General features: G+C 45.3%; 2 protein-coding genes across 2 annotated transcripts; both read left to right on the top strand.

The window, feature by feature from the left end:
- Positions 1-1,148: 1,148 nt before the first annotated feature.
- clint1a (clathrin interactor 1a) lies at positions 1,149-13,176 on the top strand. The gene is made up of 12 exons (XM_083686181.1): positions 1,149-1,312; positions 4,884-4,988; positions 5,530-5,626; positions 5,728-5,836; positions 6,639-6,809; positions 6,928-7,114; positions 7,396-7,618; positions 7,711-7,801; positions 8,259-8,324; positions 8,670-8,956; positions 9,723-9,903; positions 10,108-13,176. Exons 1-12 carry the CDS (start codon positions 1,272-1,274, stop codon positions 10,422-10,424), a joined length of 1,875 nt encoding a protein of 624 aa, XP_083542307.1. The 5' UTR covers positions 1,149-1,271; the 3' UTR covers positions 10,425-13,176.
- Positions 13,177-16,703: 3,527 nt separating this feature from the next.
- On the top strand, positions 16,704-22,272 carry LOC310815775 (prostaglandin reductase 1-like). Its single transcript, XM_083685697.1, has 10 exons — positions 16,704-16,839; positions 18,095-18,214; positions 18,567-18,612; positions 19,325-19,384; positions 19,527-19,694; positions 19,930-20,047; positions 20,884-21,039; positions 21,135-21,240; positions 21,439-21,557; positions 22,104-22,272. The coding sequence occupies exons 2-10, from the start codon at positions 18,109-18,111 to the stop codon at positions 22,212-22,214; spliced, it is 990 nt and encodes a 329-aa protein (XP_083541823.1). The 5' UTR covers positions 16,704-16,839; positions 18,095-18,108; the 3' UTR covers positions 22,215-22,272.
- The last annotated feature ends 384 nt before the right edge of the window (positions 22,273-22,656 follow it).

Here is a 22,656-nt window from a genome sequence, read left to right on the forward strand (position 1 = left end):
CTCTCTGAGGACTTGGGCCATGCTGCTCAGCAGGCTGAGAGCTCAGGATGGTTTCTGTAGAGAAGTGCCCATCAATCAACAGCTCTCGTCAACATCAGTGAGGCGAACGGTTTCTGAAAGGTCTTATTACTGAATGTATCCCCCCCCCCCCATCCCCACATCTCTGCAATCATTTCTCCCAGAGTCCTCCTCTTGCAGACGTGCAACGGTAATTGAGGTGTCTCCCTTGGGTGCAGTGCATTCTGGGCTGTTAAGTGCTGTTTCTTGTTTTCTCTCAAATGGGTCGTCTTTTGACAATAGTGTTGTTTCTTGTTCCTCCCATGCTAGTGCTCCATTATCAGGGAGCCTGTATGTGTTATCAGGGAGCCTGTCAGCTGACCGTTCATCCCATGAATAGGGCCCATCCTTACCTTTGTAATACCAATCAATATGAAAATGCTTAAATTAAACCGACATGATGATGACACACACACACACACACACACACACACACACACACACACACACACACACACACACACACACACACACACACACACACACACGACAAGGGATTCCAGAGAACTATTGCCTCCACTTTGCCTTGGTTGACTCCCTTCCCCTGTGTTGATGTCACCCCTCCAGTGTGTCCAGAAGAGGGAGGGATTGATTGAGATGGACACAGTCTACCTACACACAATCATGAGCCGTTGGTACCAAGGCAAAGAGAGTACAGTACTTACTCTCTAACCAAGGTTTATGAGGAGGGAAGAACTAAGGACAATGGTGGTTTCCTGCTGTTTGTGTTGTGTTATAGTGATTGGTGAACTTCTGCATTGTCTATTATCTATTTTTTTTTTTTCTGGAATGGAAGGTGCCTTTTGATTCAGTGTTTAATTGAAATGACACTGTTAGTCATGAAAGGGACTGAGAGATAGAATAGAATAAAAATATTTTCAAACACAAAGTCTTGTTTGAATTTCACCTACCGGACTATAATCCTATGAACTAATTCCCATTTTGCATTTACACTCTTTAATCCACTGTATGCAGGAAACTACATCTCCAATGTTGCATTACGCATTCATTTCCTCGGTGACGTTGCAAGGACATCTCCGTAGTAACCTGTCCTGCCCAATGCGTGCGCTCCTCCTTGCCTTGGAGAGAGAGGTGAATAGTTTACTTTGCAGAGTTCAAGGTTTGGTTTCGGTGACAGCTCTCCGAGCTATTGGCTTTTTATCTGACTGGAATAAGGGTTACTGAGGCGGATAGCCCCTCTTCAGAGAGCCAAGATGCTGAACATGTGGAAAGTCAGGGAGTTGGTTGATAAAGCGTAAGTATTCGAGATGAATTTCATGTTGTTTTGAGGACTCGGGTTTACCTGTTTGAAAGAGACACGTACCCAGAACTTTGACGTCACGTCGCGTTAGCAAGCTAGTTAGCAATCTAGCTAGATTGCACTTCGTGACCATTGGAAAAGCACGGGACAAATCAAACATTTTGCCATCCGTCAATTTTCACATATGTCATTTATGGTTTCGAACTATACTAACAAAGAAGTTTCGAGCAAATCATCACTCAACTTGTCTAACGTTAGCCACTTCTTTCATCGACAAGTAAAGCAAATTAGCCCGGTTAGCTAGCTAATTTGACAGCTCATCTGTCGCTGGCTTGCTTATGTTAGGCAGTTTGTCAGCAACAACACAGTTTGTTCAACACAGTTTGTCTGTCACAAAGTTTCCAAATATACTGTTCTATCTGTCCATTCTGATGTATTGTGGGTTGTAGCCTGATAGTTAGCTAGTTAGCTTAGCTACCTGAATGAATTCATGACAAGCCGACTTCCGGGTGTCAACATTTTTCATGTCAATAACAGCTGGTACCACAACCACCTAGACACCTATTTCATTTGTGCCTCTCTTTTATGACAGGACTGTCATAATCTGAACACTATTTACTGTATTTCACACCTAAGGTCTTTGTATAATGGCCATTTATCAACCACATGGCTAAAATGATTTTGGTACAGTGCAACTTAGGGATAAGCTTTGGCTTGTAAATGCAACAATAGATTGGGCTATTTGGACATTGTACACACACTAGTTATTGGCTTATCAAAAAGAAGACGGGGAACTGGCTACATTATTAGAACCAGAAAGGTCAGAACTTTTGTGACGCAACACAGTGACTATGCATGACAGTTATTGTGGTAATAAACGAGATTATTCCTTTATGGTCAGCAGCAATTCAGTGGTCTGAATGGTATAATGGCTCCACCTCTGAGAGAGAACCACACCTGTAGCATTGTGTCTTTTGTCCTCTCATAGGCTCTGGTTCACTGTCGCCCCCACTGCTGGGTAATGACGAGAGAGGCCTACTGTAGGGCTGTGTGTGAATGCTATTGCACAACTCTCCACTTCAAACGTTTAACGGCTGGCTTGGAAATCTCTGGTGACAGCAGGAGCTCTGAGTCTCTCTCCAAGAATGCATTCCTCCTAAAAGTCAAGTCCCCTCCACTCGTCTCCCCTGTGGTGTGATCTCTGCAGGGGGAGAGAGAGAGAGACAGTGTGTGTGTGTGTGTGTGTGTGTGAGAGAGAGAGAGAGAAATGGAGAGGGAGGGAAGTGAAGCAGACTGAGTTTGGAGCCAGGTGAAGGGAGAGAGCGAAGAGTTGCCATACAAGTTTCCTCCGGGTTGTATGCACTCTGTGTGCAACTGTCTGCTGCAGAGATGGATAGGTCAGTACTAGCAGGGACATTTAGGCCACGAGTCGAAACATTGTAAGTTGTTCATGCTAGTTCATTCTAAGTGAGCCGCCAAAATCCGGTCCAAACCAACATCTTTTAAAAACTCACAATGTGTCCTCCAAAAGTAACAAGGCATCTGCCAGTATCAGCTGTTTCATAGGTGCATAGAATATATGGGAAATTAATGAATTAGGCTAAGTGAGTATCTATTATACTCCAAGTTAAGCAGAAATGCTAAGGTTATGCCAAACTGAATAAGCAGCCTACTTTACATAGATGAATCACAGAGAAGGAAATGATTGTGCATTGCAAGCAGGCTAGCACCTCAAATGGAAGCCTTCTGCTAAATATGTTTCACAGAAACACACGCACACACACACACACACACACACACACTCAGTGACAAAATCTAAGACTTCCGTTTGAAGTTGTTATCTGAGACAAATGCAGCCACTGAAGAGAGATAACAGATGAGTTGCTTCTTGCATCACCTTAGTATCCTCTTGCTTGTCTCTCACCCATTGTCATTTGTTACAATAGCCTCATCCTAGCCTTAAGCACAGAGAGGGAGGCTCAATTAACCCAAGTGCTTTGACATACAGTAGGCTACATACTGGTAATCTAGTTAAACGTGTACTGCAAACCATTACCATATTTTAGAAATCTAGTTTAATTATTTCTTAAGATTGTGAACATTGTGCGCCAGCTTCCTGGTCCCAACACTCAGCCTAGGCCTCACATTACCACACAGTCACAACCAGGCAGACAGTGTCTGCTTCTCCAGCACTGTCAGTAGGGCCTGATTCCAGAACCAGGCGTGTCTCCTCTCTTCTTAGCTGCCCATCAATGCATTTCTTTCAGGGGCGTGTGTGTGTGTGTGTGTGTGTGTGTGTGTGTGTGTGTGTGTGTGTGTGTGTGTGTGTGTGTGTGTGTGTGTGTGTGTGTGTGTGTGTGTGTGTGTGTGTGTGTGTGTGTGTGCTGATGTGGCAGTGGAGAGGAGGGGCTATATGGCCCTGCACTTAAACCACTGTGCTGTATGTCTTAAGCAGTGTTTCCCTTCAGTCTTTTCTTAGGCAGGGCACAGAGTTCCTGAAATAAACCATGCAGGGCTGCTATTAACAAAATGTTCTATTGAGTTCTGGGGGGGGGGGGGGCAGCCCCGCCTTTCCAATGGTAGGAGAAACACAGGCTCTGAGTACAAGCTGGGGGGGGGGGACCAAGTCTGACCTTCGATCAATGTCCAAAAACTTTGTTTTTCCTTCCCCATTTTGGTGGCTCTGGCTGTGCAGCTGATCTGGCCTACAGTGACAGGCTATATGCCCGCTGTGTTCAACAGCTTAGTGCATGTTTGTGTGTGGTTTCGGTTTGACTGTACGAGGAGAAACGGAGGATTGATTGTTATGAAATGAATCGCTTTCTTGGTTTTGTTGTGTCATCGTCATTGCTCGGCAGTTTCCTCGGGTCACCAAACGTGTTTGACCTCGTTGAGCCTCTTGCACCATATTTGAATGACTTGTTTTTTGCTTTTGATAAAGTCAACTATAAATAGGCCACTTTCCCAAGGTCTTCAAAACTAAACAGTAAGCTTCTCAGTTTAGTTTTTGGGAAGCTGTGTTTGATTAGGCTAAAACAGTTCAACTGCATAGCCATTGAGATGTTGGTACCTAGCTAAAACTATTAGGTTTTGGTGTATGACAGCGGAGGTTGGTGGAGGTAGAAATCCGAGGATGGGGCTCGTTGTCATGCCTGGAACGGTATGAGGAATGGTATCAAACATGCATGTTTGGTGTATGACTATTGTATTTCAGATTGGGCTAGTCTGCGATAGCCTAGCACTGATATTGATACACGGTTGCTTAGGGTGACCACCGCCCTTCATTCCCCTAGAGGCAGCAGCTCCGCCCCAACTCCACCCAGAATCACTATCTGACCTCTCTATCAGCATAACTCAAGACGTTTTCGTGTCGTTTTCTCGACAATGTCCCTGTGGGGCTAAACAGGTTTTTCTGACCTCAACCAGCCTGCTGGGTTGTATTGCATGGCATCCCTGATGTAAGAGGGGAAAAAAAGAAGATTGTATCAGTTTCACCTCAATATATTTGACCTCAATTCTGGAAATGCTTCTCTCCTCTTTTGACCCGGTCTCTCTGCTCCTGTAGAACCAATGTGGTGATGAACTACTCTGAGGTGGAGTCAAAGGTCAGGGAGGCCACCAACGATGACCCTTGGGGACCCTCCGGACAGCAGATGGCCGATATCTCCAGGTGAGAGGCCACCCTTTACAACAGCCACTGCTCACTCCTCACCCACCGCTCCACAGTGGGAGCCCAGTCTGTGTGGCTTTGCAGTATCCCTTCATGCAATGGAAAGCGGCCTTGTGAAAAGCTCTTTATAAATGAGCAATCGATTGCTAGAAATGTCTGCCTCGTCATTGTACACACACACACACACACACACACACACACACACACATCATTTCTAGTGTTGGGTGATAAAACAATCTCAGATATGAGTGTTTAACCGTAAGCCATAAAGATAGATAGATAGGTACTTTATTGATCCACGAGGGGAAATTAAGGCATTACAGCAGCTCATATCACAAGCAACAACTACAAAATAAAGTGACAATCGAAATAAAGTGACAATGCAATGAAGTGACAATAGAAAAGTCACTGTCTGAAAAGTCATGTGTCATGTGTGAACTCTGGAGTACTGCTGTAATCCTCAAAGAATTTGCTCCAAGGGGACAAATAAAGTTGTTTGAAATGACTTCTGTTTCACTGGGCCACCCCTCTTTACCCCCAGATGCACGTTTATGTACGAGCAGTTCCCAGAGGTGATGAACATGCTGTGGGCCCGCATGCTGAGGGACAACAAGAAGAACTGGAGGAGAGTCTACAAGGTCAGAGAGCAGCTATAACCTGTTGTAAGCGTGACATAACAAAGGCAGGGGCTTATTGAGCTCCAGGTTCTAACAGCTGTCCCCCCCCCCCCCCCCCCTAGTCTCTGTTGCTGCTGGCCCATCTGATCAGGAACGGCTCTGAGAGAGTCGTCACCAGCTCCAGGGAGCACATCTATGACCTACGATCCCTAGAGAGCTACCACTTTGTAGGCAAGTACATCCTGTTGACTTTCACTCTCTCTCGCTCTCTCTCTCTCACTCCTCTTCCTCCTGAGTGTGTGGCATAAGGGGCCACACAAAAATAAATTAATTACCTTACCTACAATCTATTTTTATTTATTTTTAACCTTTATTTTGATAGGGAAATGACCAGGCCAGGTCTCTGTTTCAAGTGTGTGTGTGTGTGTGTGTGTGTGTGTGTGTGTGTGTGTCTGTGTGTGTGTGTGTGTAATGAAAAGGTTTGTTTAGTATGAGACAATGGGCTCAGTGTTAGCTTAGCTCTAATGAATAGATGTCGGCCCTAAGCACTGCTTAGACCACAGGCACTAAAACCGCACGCACTGCACACCAAAGCTGCTTTCACTCCTGCTCACCCCACTATGTGTGTGTGTCTGTGTGTGTGTGTGTGTGTGTGCGTGCGTGCAATTGCAAGGTGTTGTTCACAAACAAGGAGGGCTTCCTTTTCCTGGGGGTTTTGTTTGTAGTAAATGTTTTCCCCTGCTGATATTGTCTTTATGCTGACTGACTGTTTGGTACTTTGTATTCAGTACACATTGGCCCGCATGGGAATCCAATCCAACCCAACCCAACCACTGTGGTGTTCCAACCAGGCTACTGGTCATCAGAACCACAGAGAAAAAAACCGCTGCCTGGTATCCTATCAGACAGAACAACACACTACTTATGATTACAGAAATAATCTCTCTCTCTCTCTCTCTCTCTCTCTCTCTCTCTCTCTCTCTCTCTCTCTCTGTCTCTCTCTCTCCCTCTCCCTCTCTTTCTCTCTCTCTAGATGAGAACGGTAAGGACCAGGGCGTGAACGTGCGTCAGAAGGTGAAGGAGATGGTGGATTTGGTCCAGGACGACGAGAGGCTGAGGGAGGAGAGGAAGAAGGCCAAGAAGAACAAGGACAAATACATCGGTGTGTCCTCGGATACCATGGGAGGAGGCTTCAGAGGCTACTGTAAGACCCACACACACACACACTAATCCATTGATCCCTTCCCCCCCCCGACAGTATGTTCTCAATAGTCAACTTGTTTATTCACGTCCTCCTCCCTCCCTCTCCCTCCCCCCTCCAGCGGGGGACAGGTATGACTCGAGCGAGAGCGGCCGGGGGAAGTGGGACGACGACTGGGAAAGAAACAAGGGCCAGTTCCCCTTCAGCGAGAAGCTGGGCGAGATCAGCGACAAGATCGGCAGCACCATCGACGACACCATCAACAAGTTCAGGAAGAAGGAGAGGGACGACTCCCCCGACAGAACAAGGTAAGGAGGACTCCCCACCCCCCTCTCTCTCTCTCTCTCAGGGAATTGACACAGTCAGAGAGAGAGAGACAGGCGGAGATAAAGATGAGAAAGAGAAACAAGACAAGTCTAGGCAAGGCAGTTCCCTGCAGGTGGTTAGATCCCAGAGAGTCAAATGTGTTGTTGCTCTCTGGTAATAAAAAAAAATAAAAAAAAAATCTTTCTTGGAGATGAGGAGGTGCGTTCATCACAACAACACGTCACGTTAAACAGCACGTTTACCGCCGCCGTCTCGCCCGCAGTGACAACGAAGAGGAGCGGGGTCGTCCGTCTCGCAACGGCCAGTCTGCCAGGTCCGAGTTCAAAGACGAGGAGGAAACCGTGACGACCAAGAGCGTCCAGATCGTCCAGGCGACGGAAACCACGGCGACGCGGAAGAGAGGCGGGGTGCCGTCGAAAACAGTGGACCTGGGTGCTGCGGCCCATTACACCGGAGACAAGAGCCCTGACACCAGCGCTCGACAGGTGTGTCTGAGTGTCTGAGTGTGTGCGTGTGCGTGTGCGTGTGCGTGTGCGTGTGCGTGCGTGTCCTCATCTTGTCTTCTCTCTGTGTCCAGCCCCCGTCCTCTGGAGTGTCTCAGCCCTCCAGTAGCGGCCTAGCTGAACTGCTGATGGTGGACACAGGACCCAGCAAGACTGCACCCACAGGTACAGACGGCACAGTAGAACCAGTCAGCAGACGGCCTTTTTGTAACGCATTGGAACTAAATGAGGAATGGCATCAGGTATATCACTCCTCATTCTGTGCCATGCATTACAATGAGCCTGTCCTCCGATCTCTACCTCCACCAGCCTCCCCTTGACTACTGGGGACTAGTTCTGTCTCCTATGAAAGGGATGCACGCTAAAATGGTCTGACGAAACAGAGGCACTGAACGTTGGGGTGGGGGCGGGGGGCACACCTAAGTGCACCAGATGTTCCTGCAGCAATCCCAATGGTGGTGATGGGGGGGGGGGGGGGGGCTGAACAGCTGTTTGGGCCCCCCCACCCCTCATTCCTCCTGACACTGGAGGACTGACAACCTCTGCAATTGAGTTGTTAAAAGTGTGTGTGTGTGTGTCTCTCTCTCTCTCTCTCTCTCTCTCTCTCTCTCTCTGTGTTCAGATCTGATCGGGGGATTTGCTGACTTCTCTTCTCCTGCAGCCTCGGTCAGCCTCTCCTCAGGACCTGGTGAGTTATATCTGCCTGACACACATGACTTTAGGTGTGTGTGTATGTGCATGTGCGTGTGTGTACAGACAAGCGATAGAATATTCAGAGGGGGGGAGGGAAGGAGGGAGGAAGAGACCATATGGAGCCTACTACCTGCTCTGCATAACAAGAACAGACACATCTCAAGTCTTGTTATATATGACAGGGAGATCAAGAGAGAGAGAGAGGGAGGGAGGGGAGGGAAACATGGGGCAGAGGGCAGACAGAGGGACCTTGACATATTGAAACATCAGTAGTCAGATGCATTGCACCATAATGCCTTTGCTAACATAATTTACCCTTCATCTCCTCTCTCCCCCCCAGCTCCCGCTTCCAGTGGGAATGCAGACTTTGGGGACTGGAACGCCTTTCCTGGAGGACAGCCACCGGCCCCCGCCGCCCAGCCCCTGAACCCCAGCGCGAGTGACCTGTTTCGGGGTGTGATGGCCAGCCCTGCCCTTGCTCCGGCCCCTGGTCCCCCCTCGGCTGACCTGTTTGACCTGATGGGGCCAGTCGGGACCCAGACCCTCTCCGCCTCCCAGAGCCTCAACTTCAGCATGAGCAACACGCAGAGCCTGAGCAACACGGTCATGCCTCAGCCCTTCTCACAGGTACACACATGATACACACACACACACAATAGAGTTGGAGCAGAGGAACAGTCACGATGGCAGAGATAGGAGAGAGGGTTCACATGCAGTATCTCCAGATGCTCCCCTCCCCTAGAGACCCTCCTATGCCCCCCCCCCCCCCCCCCCTCACTGAGAGACAGAATGAGAAGGAATCAGAAAGAAAACCATTAAAACTCAACAAAAGCCTTCTACACAGACGACATTTGCATGTTAAAAGGCTGACCTACTTAAAAATGGCAAGTTTTTGTTTTGCTGGAGACAACCCCCCCCCTCCCCCTCCCTCTGCCCCCCTTCATACTCCCCTGTTAATTCTAGTTAGGTGGTGTGTGTATGTTGTGTGGAGATGAGTTTCGGGAGAGACGGCAGTACAGCCTAACTAACTGTATCTCTGTGTTATGTGGGTCAAGAGAAAGGGAAGGGTGGAGTCCTCTTAGTATCACTGGGGCTTTAGTTTCTAAATCATGGTGTTGTACAGCAGCCCCCTTGTACTCTCAGGGCCGGTTTCCCAGACAAAGATTAAGCCTAGTCTTGGACTAAAATCACACTTTCAATGGAAAATCAGTGGAGGATGCTTTTTAGTCTAGGACTACGGTTAATCTGTGTCCAGGAAACCAGCCCTCAATGTCGGTAGGAATCTGTTGTTGATAGACTTATGTTCTGATTTACTTATGAACCTGTGTCTGTGTGTGTGTGTGTGTCTGTGTCTGTGTCTGTGTCTGTGTCTGTGTCTGCGTCTACCTCCCAGCCCTTCCCTCCCATGGGTGGTCTGCTGCAGCCCCAGCAGCAGGGTGTTCAGGGTCCTGGGGTCAGAGCTGGCCTCCCTTCCACCTGGTCCGACCATTCAGTCAACATCAGCCTGGACTTCCTCTCTCCAGGCATGCAGCCCCCCAAGCCCGCCCAGCCAACCCTCAACACACTCCAACAAGGTGAGGCCCACGTCAGGCAACATGGAGCTAGACTGGCACTCCTGCCAAACCCTCTTGCCAAATCAGTCTTAGGGCTTAAGAATAGGATTTGAGGGGAACTAGTTCACTTTAGTCTCATTGGGGTGATTTTGGATTTAGTGTTTCTTTGATGTTTATCAGCTCTGTCTTCTTCCAACCCTGTCCTTCCTGTGACTGGTAACACAGGTACCCTGCCGCCCGTCAACATGCTCTCCCAGGGATTCGCCGGCATGAACCTCAGCCCTGTGCCCATCCGACCGCCTACAACTCCCATGATGCACCCTGGTGCCGGCATGGGCATGGCGCCCAACCCAGCCATGATGGGGATGAGCATGAACATGGGTGTGCCCCAGGCTAACATGGGCATGGGGATGCCTGGTGCTATGAGCATGGGTATGGGCATGGGCATGGGGATGGGCATGCCAGGGATGGGGATGAGCCCAGCTATGGTCCAGCAACCCAAGCAGGATGCCTTCGCAGATTTCGGCAACTTCGGGAAGTGAAAGATCAGGAGAGCAGGGAGAAGACTGGAGGTGTTGGGTTCTCTCTCTCCACCCGTCTGTGAAGGATTGTTATGAGCTGCAAACAAAGAGTACTTGAATGATGTCAAATATCAAATACCGCGCCACCCAGCAATTTCTTTTTTGTTTTTTTGTTTCATGGTAATTGAGATATGGGATATACAAGAATGTATGTATGTTTTAATCAGTTGGAACCAAGGACCTGTTTCAGACGAAACATTGCTCTCAGTGTGCTGTGGCGGTTTGTGGAAGAGAAGGGAGTGGTTGTCTCATACAAATCTTCCACCGTGAGAATGTCAGCAGGATTTTGCTTTACAGCCCCAATCAAATTAAATGTCCAGATTAGCAAAGAAATTGATACATAGATTTTTTTTATATATATATGAGAATAAGAATATGTTCTCAGTCAACTCGCCTGATAAGATAACAGGTGTGATATTTGTCTGACAAACCCCATTTCAAACTTTAACTAACGTCAAGTTACCTCCTCTTGTCCTTGCTCTTCCCTAGAACTGTAAATAGCCGCAGACAAAATAAGTTATTAAGTCCATGACGAGAGACAGTGACAACGTGAAGAGGTTTGTGTGCGTGTGCGTGTGTTTGTGTGTGTGGACAACATCTGATGTCAATCAAAGGCGTTACCATGGCAACCGACTGCCATGTTTGTCTTCGATACCTTACTTTATACTTTCGCGTCTGCGCTCTTCAAGGTGGACCGTCGACATTACGATTTAAACAAACGAATGAATGATTTGAAATTATTGAGAACTTGAAAAATTAAGACGCTGTTCTATTGACGGTAGACATCCTTTGTGGCCTTTCTTATGGATATATTTTTCTAAGATATATTAAAAAAATATATATAATCATTTACGCATCCAAATATGATAATCAGTAGCCAGACGCAACCTCAGATGGGGTTGTGTGTTCTTAATTACAGCACATGGTGGTGCCTGTAAGTCAGTTGCCTTTTCCTTCTTCACAAAAAACCTCTTACTGGAGACAGATGGTACACCTATACAGTGTTCATGAGCACCACTGTCAGGTTTATGCAGTACAGTGTGTGTCTGTGTGTGTGTGTACCAGTGGAGGCTGGTGAAGGTAGACGGGGGGGCTCATTGTAATACATGGAATGGAATGAGGAATGATATTCATGATAGATAAAATGCCATTCCATCCCATGCACCAATTTCTACCTCCAGCCTCCACTGACGCACACTTCTTATCTCCACCTCTGTCCGTCCCTGTGTCTGGGGGGTAGCTTCTCACTTCAGGTCCTGGAGAGGATTGCACTTTGTTTGTGTTTTTGTTTGTTTGATATCTCTTGTTTCCCCCCTGTGCACAAGTCAAAGTGAGGACCATCCCATTCAGGACAGTAATGATGTACAGTGACTAGGTAACGGGAGGCTGGTGGAGGTAGAAATCGGAAGACAGGGCTCATTGAATGAGCCCATCCCCCCCTTATTTCTACCTCCCAGCCTCCCCTGAACTAGGCACACTCGAGTCTAGCTGACGCAGTCCACCCACCTGGGACCTGGAGTGAGTGAAGAGCTCGTATCCAGCACTTTAAAGGGGTTGGTATCAAAGGCTGATATCAAAGGCCGATTGTAGCCATGTTCTGTGAAGAGAGATGTCTAAGCGGTGTGCCTCAATAAGCCTTAAGAGGCCTGCTATCCGTGTCTCCTTTCCATTCGTCTGCATTGATCCGAAAACCACTGGAAAGGTGAAAGCAATGTGGCAGATACCTCTGTATCGCCAGGAATTATTTGCCATCATTGTTCCAGTTCTTCTACATCCTTGCAGTTGAAGGTGACGATGCGAGGAGAGGAGGCATTTTTTGGGCCATTGAGATGCAGTCTTATGTATATATGTGTGTGTGGGTGCCCTGTTCTAGACAAGACATGAGACTGTTTGTAAGGAGTGGGTGAGCTCCTAGCACAGCACGCACAAGCCCAGCCAGCTCAGGTAGAGCGCTCATCCCAGCAGCGGAGGCGGGTGGAGGTAGACATCGGAGGACGGGGGCTCATTGTAATGCATGGAACGGAATGAGGAATTCCTGATTCCATTCCATGCATTACAATGGCCCCTTCCTCTGATTTCTACGTCCACCCACCTCCACTGAGCTACAGTCCTGTGTCAGGGCCACAGTGTCTGCTCTGCTGGGGTTTTGACCTTGCCTCATTACACCAGCGAGACATGCAAACGTGTGGACTCTGTGGTCCTGAAGGACGGGGGTTGTGCTCTCCTCGTGTCTCCAAGGGGATGGCTATCTCTCCAGCTCTACTGAGGGTACAGGTCAGTGGACATAGACATCTGAGGGCGGGCTCATTGTAATGCATGGAATGGAATTCCATTCCATGCATTACAATGAGCCTGTCCTCTGATTTCTGCTTCCACCAGCCTCCCCTGTTACAGATACACAGTAGCCTTCTGTCTGTCTGAGGCATTACCTGTTTGAAATGACCAAAATCTATTTACTCTGTTTGTTTTTCTAATAGATATTATCCTGGGGGGGGGGGGTGTTTTATGCTTTGTTCTTGTTTTTCTACTTTAAATCGTTCCAAGATCTGTAGTATGGGTTTATTACTGAAAACACTAGTGTATGCAAATGTAAAAAAAAAACTAAAAAAAACACCGTCACCAACAAAAACATGAGAATGAAGTTTCCCAGTTTTCTTTGTTTGATTTCATTGTCACATCTTTTATCTACAATATTAAAACAATTGATTAAGAATGGGTTATTAAAGTGTGTTATTTTATTGTCTTGTCTTGTGAGGAACTGTGAGCAGTAAAATCTGGGGTTTATGACACTCAAAATAAATTTCTAATTTGGAATAGGGAAGTCAACTCCATTGTGCAATGATGGAGAGAGAAGATGATCTTACTGGGGTTGGGGTTGTGTAATATGATATCTGATAACACCATTTGCCCACATAATGGACAATGATCCGTTTTCAGATAAGAGATGAATTACAGTAAGTGATGTCAATAGGTCCACGCCTTTGACTCATCCAACACAATCAAAAGTATATTTGATAATGTACAGGTATCAAAGACGGTTTGATCTATTGAAAATTTACACAATGGGGGCTTGCTCCTAAATGTGGAAAATATGTGATCAGGAAGGCCGAGGTTTCCAAATATGGTTTGTTCCATCATATGTGCGTGCCAGCTGCCAAACATTGTCTTGAAGTAATCTCTGCAGTTTAACCCTTTGATGCACAGCATGGGTCAAAAGTGACCCGACTGAGTTTTTATTTTCTATATCTTTGCAATAAATTAATTTCATCATTCAGTATTCCAGGTATTCCTCAATTAAGTTGTTTTTGATAATCACAAATCCTTATTTTAATTTTTCCTTTCTTACTTTTTGAATAAAAATCTTTTTTGTATCACTCCCCTTCTAATGCACAACATGGGTCAAAAATGAGCCGTATTCATTCCCTATGTTATTTCATGCATGGCTGAGTGTTTCTTTGCTATATCTTTTAAATAAATGTAGTTTGTCATTTAATATTCTAGGTATTCATTAAATATCTTGTTTTTGATGACCGCAAATCATTATTTTTATTTTTCCTTTCTTACTTTATGAACAAACATAGTTTTTGTATTTCTACATCAATTTTACACACATGGGTCAAAAATGACCCCTATGTATTCACTAAGCAGTGGATGACAACAGTGTGAAGAAGAAACCAGAAGTGATCCAGTACTGTAACAAAACAAAAGGAGGAGTGGACACAGTGGATCAGATGGTTCGCACCTACTCATGTAAGCAGAGAACACGGAGGCGGGCCATGGTGCTCTGGCACAATGTGCTGGATGTTGCCACCCTCAATGCCTACACCAACTTCACTGCACAACACCCTGATTACATGGGTGGTGTGACCAATGCATGGCGGCTATTCATCAAGGAGCCGGGCAAAGAGCTTGTCATGCCACATATGAAGAGGCTCATGGAGGGCACGCCCCACCTCCAAAAGCATATTACAGAGGCAATGGGAAGATGTGGGATAAAAAAAAAACGCAGCCACCACAGGACCCTCCTGTCTGAGGGCATCAGACAGGAGGGCCAAGTGAAGAGGAAGAGGTGCAAGATCTGCCCAGCTGTCAAAGACAGAAAAGTCAGCAGCTGGTGTTCCCAGTGCACCAGGCCTGTGTGCAAGGAGCACAAACATGTAGTTGTCATTTGTGACATTTATGAGGCATGGAAGCACTGAGATGGCAGTTTGCGCTGTACCCATGTGATTTTATTTCATCAGTTTTATCTCCTTTTATTTGGTCACATTCACCACAGTTCACTACAGTTACACTACAGATACACTACAGTTCAATATCAGTGTTATCGGTTATCAGTGATATGTGTATGTTATGTGTGACAAAGTGACAAATAAACACATTTCAAATATTAAATTGTATTGTATTAAATGGTATTATTGTTTGGTCCAAATCACTGCTAAAATAATTATTTTAACTAAATTATTATTATAGTATGTCTTTTTTTAAAAGCATACTTGCATACATGGGTTATTTTTGACCCATGTGTGTAAACTTGATGTAGTAATACAAAAACTGTTTTTGTTCATAAAGTAAGAAAATAATCATTTGTGGTAATAAAAAACAATATATTTAATGAATACTTGGAATATTAAATGATGAAATACATTGATTTCAAAAGCTATAGCAAAGAAACACTCAGCCATGAATGAAATAACATAGGAGATGAATACGGGTCATGTTTGACCCATGTTGTGCATTAGAAGGGGTTTGCATAGCTTGTGCATCAAAGGGTTAACAGAAAAAAACGGCCTCTTTACAACTTCCATGAGATGCGGAAAGTCTGCTTTTATGGTTAATGTCCCCATTAAAGAGTAAAGGCAATCAGAAACGTCAAGACAAATAACAGCTTGAGTGCCATCTGCAATCTCTAACTTCACAAACTCAATTATTCATATTCCATTTATGAAGTCCACAGAGACCACGCTGCCATTCCTGATCAAACTGACAGAGAAAGGAAACATAATGGGACAAGCTTTTGCAGCGACAATTTCACGTCATTGGTTTCCTCAGATGTCAGGGTGAGTCTCTACTGCCATCTACTGGATTATAATGGTATCCACATTCCTTCACAGGGAAGGGAAAGGGAATCTAAAGAATCCAGCAGTTTCTTACTAATCTACATTATAAAATAAAATAAAAAATAAGCTTTTATTTATATAGCACCTTTCATACATAAGAATGCAGCTCAAAGTGCTGTACAATACTGTGCAAAAGAAAGAAAAAGGAACAGATTAAAAAACGAGAACAACCAAAACACCACCAAGTGCTGTACAATACAGTGCAATAGCAGATTAAAAACAAAAACAACTATAACATAATTAATCAATACAATAAAAGCAGCATCACTCAATCTAGTTGCATAGATAGTTGATCAATACAATGAAATCAGCAGATAGCAGCATATATACAAAGGTAATTGAAAGCTAAATTGAAGAGATTTCAACTGGCGCTTAAAGATGTTTACTGAGTCTGCTTCCCTGATTTCTTGAGGTACCGTAATTCACAGTTTAGGGGCTTTACTTTCTTTTGGGTTTTAATAGTAACCTTCAATAAACCAGCAGCAGAGTTAACATCCCGCTGAGTTAAAAACGGCCGCACCTTGGCAATGTTTCTCAGATGAAAAAAGGCCGTCTTGGTCACCTTGCTAATGTGAGAATTAAAACTCAGATCAGAGTCTAAGATAACACCAAGACTTGTAACCTCTAACAATCAAGGGAGTTAGATTCCCATGGCTGTTTAAAAGCATAGCCCGTTTGTCACATGCTTATTACGCGTTTTATTACAAGTGTCACCAGTGTCAGTAATCCCACCCCTAATGGTTATGATTCTATTATTGAAGAATTTGGCAAACTCCTCACATTTCGAAGCAGAGGCTTGTAAGAGAAGGTCAGTAGAAGCGGCATGATTTAGCAGCTGGTTAATAGTTGAAAACAATATTCTAGAGTTGCCAGCATTGTCACTAGTCATCTCAGAGAAATGTTTTTTCTTGCTGCGCGCACTGCCTTATTCTAGTCAGCTCTTGCTTCCTTATAAATGCCACAGTGAACCTGTAATTTGCTGTTTTCTCCACTGCCTTTCCGCCAACCTGCACCTTCTCTTTAGCTCTTTAACAAAGTTGTTTCACCATGGAGATGTTTTCTCACGTGACCTCTTTGTGGACACCATGAAGTGTCTCATGTCGTTAATAATTCATTGATTGATTGAAGATACGTTTGACCTCGTCAAGACCAGGATAAAAGTGCACAGCTCATATCAAAACTACGGATCTTCTATTCTGAGAGTGCTGGAGACTTGAGGGGGTCTATTCAACGAGGAGAACGCGACGTCTGACAGAACGGTAGGCTATTGGATTTAGATATCCATATCTGGAATTCGTTTCTGATGCAACGTGCTCATCGGAATGAGTTGACTCTAATATTGCGCTCGGAATGGGAGTAGGCTACCGCGTTATTACGCAATGCTGTAGAACAACGCTGTGCCTAACCTTGCCAAATCCCGAACCGTTACATTACATCTTCAACTCACGGGCAGATAGGATAGCCAGTGTTTTACTCATCGCCTGTATGGCTCCAGACAGTTTTCCATAGTCCTGGCCTGTCAGCAGTGACATTATTACCGGACGTTTGTGTTTATTTGTTGTAATTATCCCAGTTTCTTAAAATAACACAAAAAAAAACAGAAACAAGGTGGTAGTTAAAATGTGGTTACCTTTAAGGTAGGAGGAGGGGTTGAGTCTTGCCTGCACAAGTGCAAGTTGCATTCCATTCATTGATTTAGCTATGCTATATATGGAGACGATAGGATCTGAGTCATTCTGTATTATGAATATGGAGAATCTGTATTTACAGTGACAATCTGGGCACCACTGTCTTTATGTCAGTATATTTTTTTTATTACCTGTCATCCTACTGCTATGAGGGCCAGCAAAACGGGAAGGGAAATCTTAGCCTGAACTCTTCATTTACTTGGCTATGGTCCCACAAGACAGAGGTACATGGGGAGGTAATTTGGACCGCCTTGGTAAACATGAACTAGCATGGCCTTGATAAGAAAGGAATTCACTAAAGCACATACAAACACACACACACACACACACACACTAATGCATTCTCTTCTCTGGCCACCTCCTGGAGTTGTGTGGATTGGGGGGGGAGGGGGGGGGGGTGTACTTTGGTCTCAATGGACTACAAAGGCATGCAAGGGGAGTTGACTAAGAACGGCCAGGTAAACATAAACTAGCATGGCCTTGATAAGTAAGGCATTTAGTAACATACACACACACACACACACACACACACACACACACACACACTGTCGATTACATTGCTCCAATTATTATTTGGGGTTTTGCGTCTGTGCCATTGCGTGTGGCTATGGCGAGACTCACATTGTTTTCCATAGGAGGGACAGATAGCCAGGCAACTTTGGTCTCAATAGTCCACAGAGACGTACACAAAGGGGAGTTGACGAAGAAAGGCCGTTGCACTTGGCCTTGATAAGTTCTCTCTCCTCCCTTTCTCTCTCTCTCACTAAACGCACACTCTCTCCCAGTTGACTACCCTGTTCTCTCCTCTCCACATCTTATCTTGAAGAGAAGCAGAGGAACATGGTGCTATCCAAGGCCTGGAGACTCCGCCAGCACTTTGTGGGTTTCCCCAAGGCCAGCGACTTTGAGCTGAGAGAGGAGCAGCTACCGGTGCCTAAACATGGGGGTCAGTACTGGCTGCAGCTACAACCACAACAACAACTGCTAATCCTCTTAGTATTTCTACTGTATTGCGGTAGGCCTAATAGGGTTAGGGGATAAATGTGTTGATTTGTTGCTATGGGTGATTAAGCGTGCATGAGTAGTGTCACTTTTAGGAAAAGTCAAAGGAAACGTGTACAGATGGCCGACACAAAACAGATAGGAAGACATTGCCACTGTCATCCTAGTGTTTTCAAAGGTGGATCATGTCTATTGACGTATACTGTAACGTATTTGTGTTGCTCTTATATGGTGGACATTGTTTGGACAGTACTGTACAGTGTGTGATATATTTGATTTCTGTTATGTATTTTCAGAGGTTCTCCTGGAGGCTGTGTTCCTAAGTGTTGACCCGTATATGAGGTTAGTGTCACAGTGTTGCCTAACACACCTGTCTGTCTGTCCGTCGAAAGGTTTGTAGCACTGCAGAAGGCTTGTCTCTCATTCTATCTGTCTGTCTATCTATCTATTGAGTCGTCATGCCTCTGTACCTCTTTTCAGAGAGAGGTTGGCAACTTTAGATGTGAATCCTACATCGTGATACTGTGACACAGATACTGTTACACTGAAAATAATAACCTAACATACAATTTTTCCCCTGGAAACCATGTTCCTCTGCTTCTTTTCAAGATAAGATGTGGAGAGGAGAGAACAGGGTAGTCAGCAAGGAGAGACTGTGCGTTTAGTGAGAGAGAGAGAGAGAGAGAGAGAAAGGGAGGAGAGAGAACTTATCAAGGCCATGCGGGTGCAAGTGTACTTGGTCTTTCTTAGTCATCTGTCCCTCATATGGCAAACAAGGTGGGTCACACCTTGGCCTACATAGCCTCACGCAATGGCATAGACGCAACATCCCATAATAACCCTTCCAATAATAATTGGAGCAATGTCATCATGACTGTGTGTGTGTGTGTGTGTGTGTGTGTGTGTGTGTGTGTGTGTGTGTGTGTGTGTGTGTGTGTGATGGATCTGGTGAAGTCTTTGGCTATTTGTAGAGAGTGTGTCCGAGTTGATCCACTGATGATTAGTTGGGTTTTTTTTATGTCTGATTTGATATCTATTGTGTCTGTTCTCCCAGGCCTTACAGCGTGACCCGCATGAAAGAGGGCGATGTGATGATCGGAGCACAAGTTGCCAAGTAAGGGAAATGTTTGCACACACACACACACACACACACACACACAGTATAGTGTAGTGTATTACAGCGTAGTGTATACAAACAGACCCTTTCATATTGACATGCACAAACACACGTACACACTAACTCCTCTGCCTCTCAGGGTGGTCCAGAGCTGTAACCCCAGCTTCCCCGTGGGCTCCCATGTGATCAGTATGTGTGGCTGGAGGAGCCACTGGGTGTGTGAGGGGTCAGAGCTGACACCGGTGCTGCCTGACTGGCCTCAGGACATCCCCCTCTCCCAAGCACTGGGGGCCATAGGCATGCCTGGGTAAGATGACACACAAAAGGGATTGATATTAGTGATGGTGATGAAGCTGACGATTCTAGTACACTCTCTCTCTACCTGTCTGACAGAGGGGGTGTAATAGTAGTGAAGGTGATGGTGATAGTCCCCCCCCCCCACCATGTACTAAAAAACAGATGTTTGTGATGATGATGATGATGATGATGATGATGATGATGATGATGATGATGATATACACACTTGCTCTCTCACCCTGTAGTCTGACCGCCTTGTACGGCTTAGAGGAGGTGTGTGAGATAAAGAAGGGAGAGACTCTTCTGGTGAACGGTGCAGCCGGAGCCGTCGGCACAGTGGTGGGCCAGATCGCAAAGATGAAGGTACAACGTTCATGTGCTGATGCGTACACTAATGGCTTAATGTCGGTGATCATGACTCCAGTCGTTAGCGTCATTGTGATGACGATGGTGCTTTTTTTTGGCATATGTTTTTAGCGTCATTATTACATTAGTTGTTATCAGAGATGTGGACTTCTAGTCATGTGACGATTCAAATTGTGCGACTTGAGACTTGACTGGGCCAAAAGAAAACAGACTTGACGGTTGACTTTGACTTGAGCGTCAATGACTCATAACTTAACTTGGACATGAGCTGTATGACTCGAGAGAATCGCATATGGGAAATAACCATTCAATTGTGTTCTGCACAGCCGGGAGTTGCAGGATGGAAACAGGGGAAATGGAGCAATGTGCTATCATATTTTCAACACTTGGCGCATGAAAATCTGTGCTCTGAGTAAGAGTTTCAGCGAATGTTTCCTCTCCGCCAAGACAGACCTCTCAACCATAGACTTGCTCCATTGTGATCTGTTAGGTTTATTATGTATGCGTATGCACTAGTAGGCTTAGTGTAAGGAAAACAGAAAATATAACCTGAATATGGAATAAAACACTTAACCATTGACTTGAGGACTTGAACGCCGATATTAGGGACTTGTCAATTGTCACAGATCTGAGCTCTGGAACTTGGGACTTGACTTGAGGCTTGCCCATTATTGCTCGGGACTTGAAGGTTAAGACTTGCGACATGCTGAGGACTTGCCCAATTGTGACGTGTGTGTGTGTGTGTGTGTGTGTGTGTGTGTGTGTGTGTGTGTGTGTGTGTGTGTGTGTGTGTGTGTTCGTGTGTGTGTGTTCGTGTGTGTTCTTCTTCTCAGGGCTGCACAGTGGTGGGCTGTGCAGGGACTGATCCTAAGGTGGCCTATCTAAAGGAGCTGGGCTATGACCACGCCTTCAACTATAAGACCATCGCCTCACTGGAAGAGACCTTAAGGAGTGCTGCGCCCAATGGATACGACTGCTACTTTGAGAATGTGAGAGAGGGGGAGAGAGAGATATTGATTGATTGATTGATTGATTGATTGAGTGAGTGTTTATCAAAGCTCATTCTCTCTCTATCTCATTCCAGGTGGGGGGAGAGTTCTCCAGCGTAGTGATGCCACAGATGAGAGAGTTTGGCAGGATCGCTGTGTGTGGGAGTATCTCCTTGTACAACGACACCATACCCCAGACAGGTGCAGCACTCTATCACAGGAAATACAATACCTCATGGGCGGACACCAGCCGATTATCTATCTATACAGCATGCGTCAACAAATATTTGTGTCGTATTTCTGGGCAGTGTGACCACACTGAACTCGACATTTGTATTTATTAACATCTACATATTGTATTGTGTTTTTATTACAATTTACATTTGTGTAATGTCTCAGGGCCGTACGTGCACAGCCATATGATCTTCAAGCAGCTGAAGATGGAGGGGTTCCTGTGCCCTCGCTGGGAACACAAACACCCGGAGTCACTCAGGAGGTTGCTGACCTGGATGAAGGAGGTACAGTTGGAGTATTATACGATACTGTTATATTATAGAACTGATACACATACTACCAGTGATGTACTACCACTGTTAAAAGTAATACCATTATTGTACTACTTATGTGATGCCACCTGACATTATTGGCCTGGATGAAGGTACAGTTACAGTACATCTACTGTAGGGGGCAGTGTTCCTCCATGTGAACTGTAAGATGTTTAATCAAAGATTTTGGAACTTTACTTCTTCAGCATTGTCTTGTATTTCTAATATAGGCTGATGTATTACAGTACATCAACTTAAAGTTACACCTATTCAAGTTCAAGTTCAAAAGCTTTATTGTCCACTTTTCAGGGTAAACAACTGTACATTCATATTTGGTTCCCTAGCTTCCAACACAGCACAAGGACACACATTATACAACAAAATACAACTTGTATTGAAATATGTATTGAATCGTAACTCTTGTATTGTGATATGAAACATATTGTATCATGAGGTTGACAATACCCAGCCCTGATGTATAACCTGGTCTGTGCTTGTGTCTTTGTGTACTTCCCTCAGGGTAAGCTGAGGTGTAGGGAACACATCACTGATGGCTTCCAGAACATGCCTGCGGCCTTCATGGGGATGCTAAAGGGAGACAACATCGGCAAGGCTGTGGTCAGGGTGTGACATCACACTCCAGGACACCTGTTGGATGCATTCCAGGACACCACACAGTCAAGGCTATCTGGAACCAATGCCTATTTGAAACCTTTATTTATCAGGTTGACTGATTTTGTACCTTTGTACCTGATAAAGTGCTCTTTGATTTCCACATATGTTGTCTTGGTTGTGTTTTGTATAAGACGCATTGGTAGTGATCCTGGAATGATGTGATTCTAGAGTTACAATCCCCCTTCATCATCTAATTAACGTAATATCTTCCTCTGGTGAGATACAACGGTGATTGGACTCATCTGCACAAAGACAATAGTTGAATCTAATCTAATCTAATCTAATCTAGATTCAAACTCACCTGATATGCATTCTAGAAGTACTCCCAAGTAGAGTGATACCAGAGATGTATTGATATCTTTGAAAAATAGTTTTGTCACCGGCAGATATGATAGCC

Source organism: Argentina silus (genome assembly GCF_951799395.1).
Source record: "Argentina silus genome assembly, chromosome: 15".
NCBI lineage: Eukaryota > Metazoa > Chordata > Actinopteri > Argentiniformes > Argentinidae > Argentina > Argentina silus.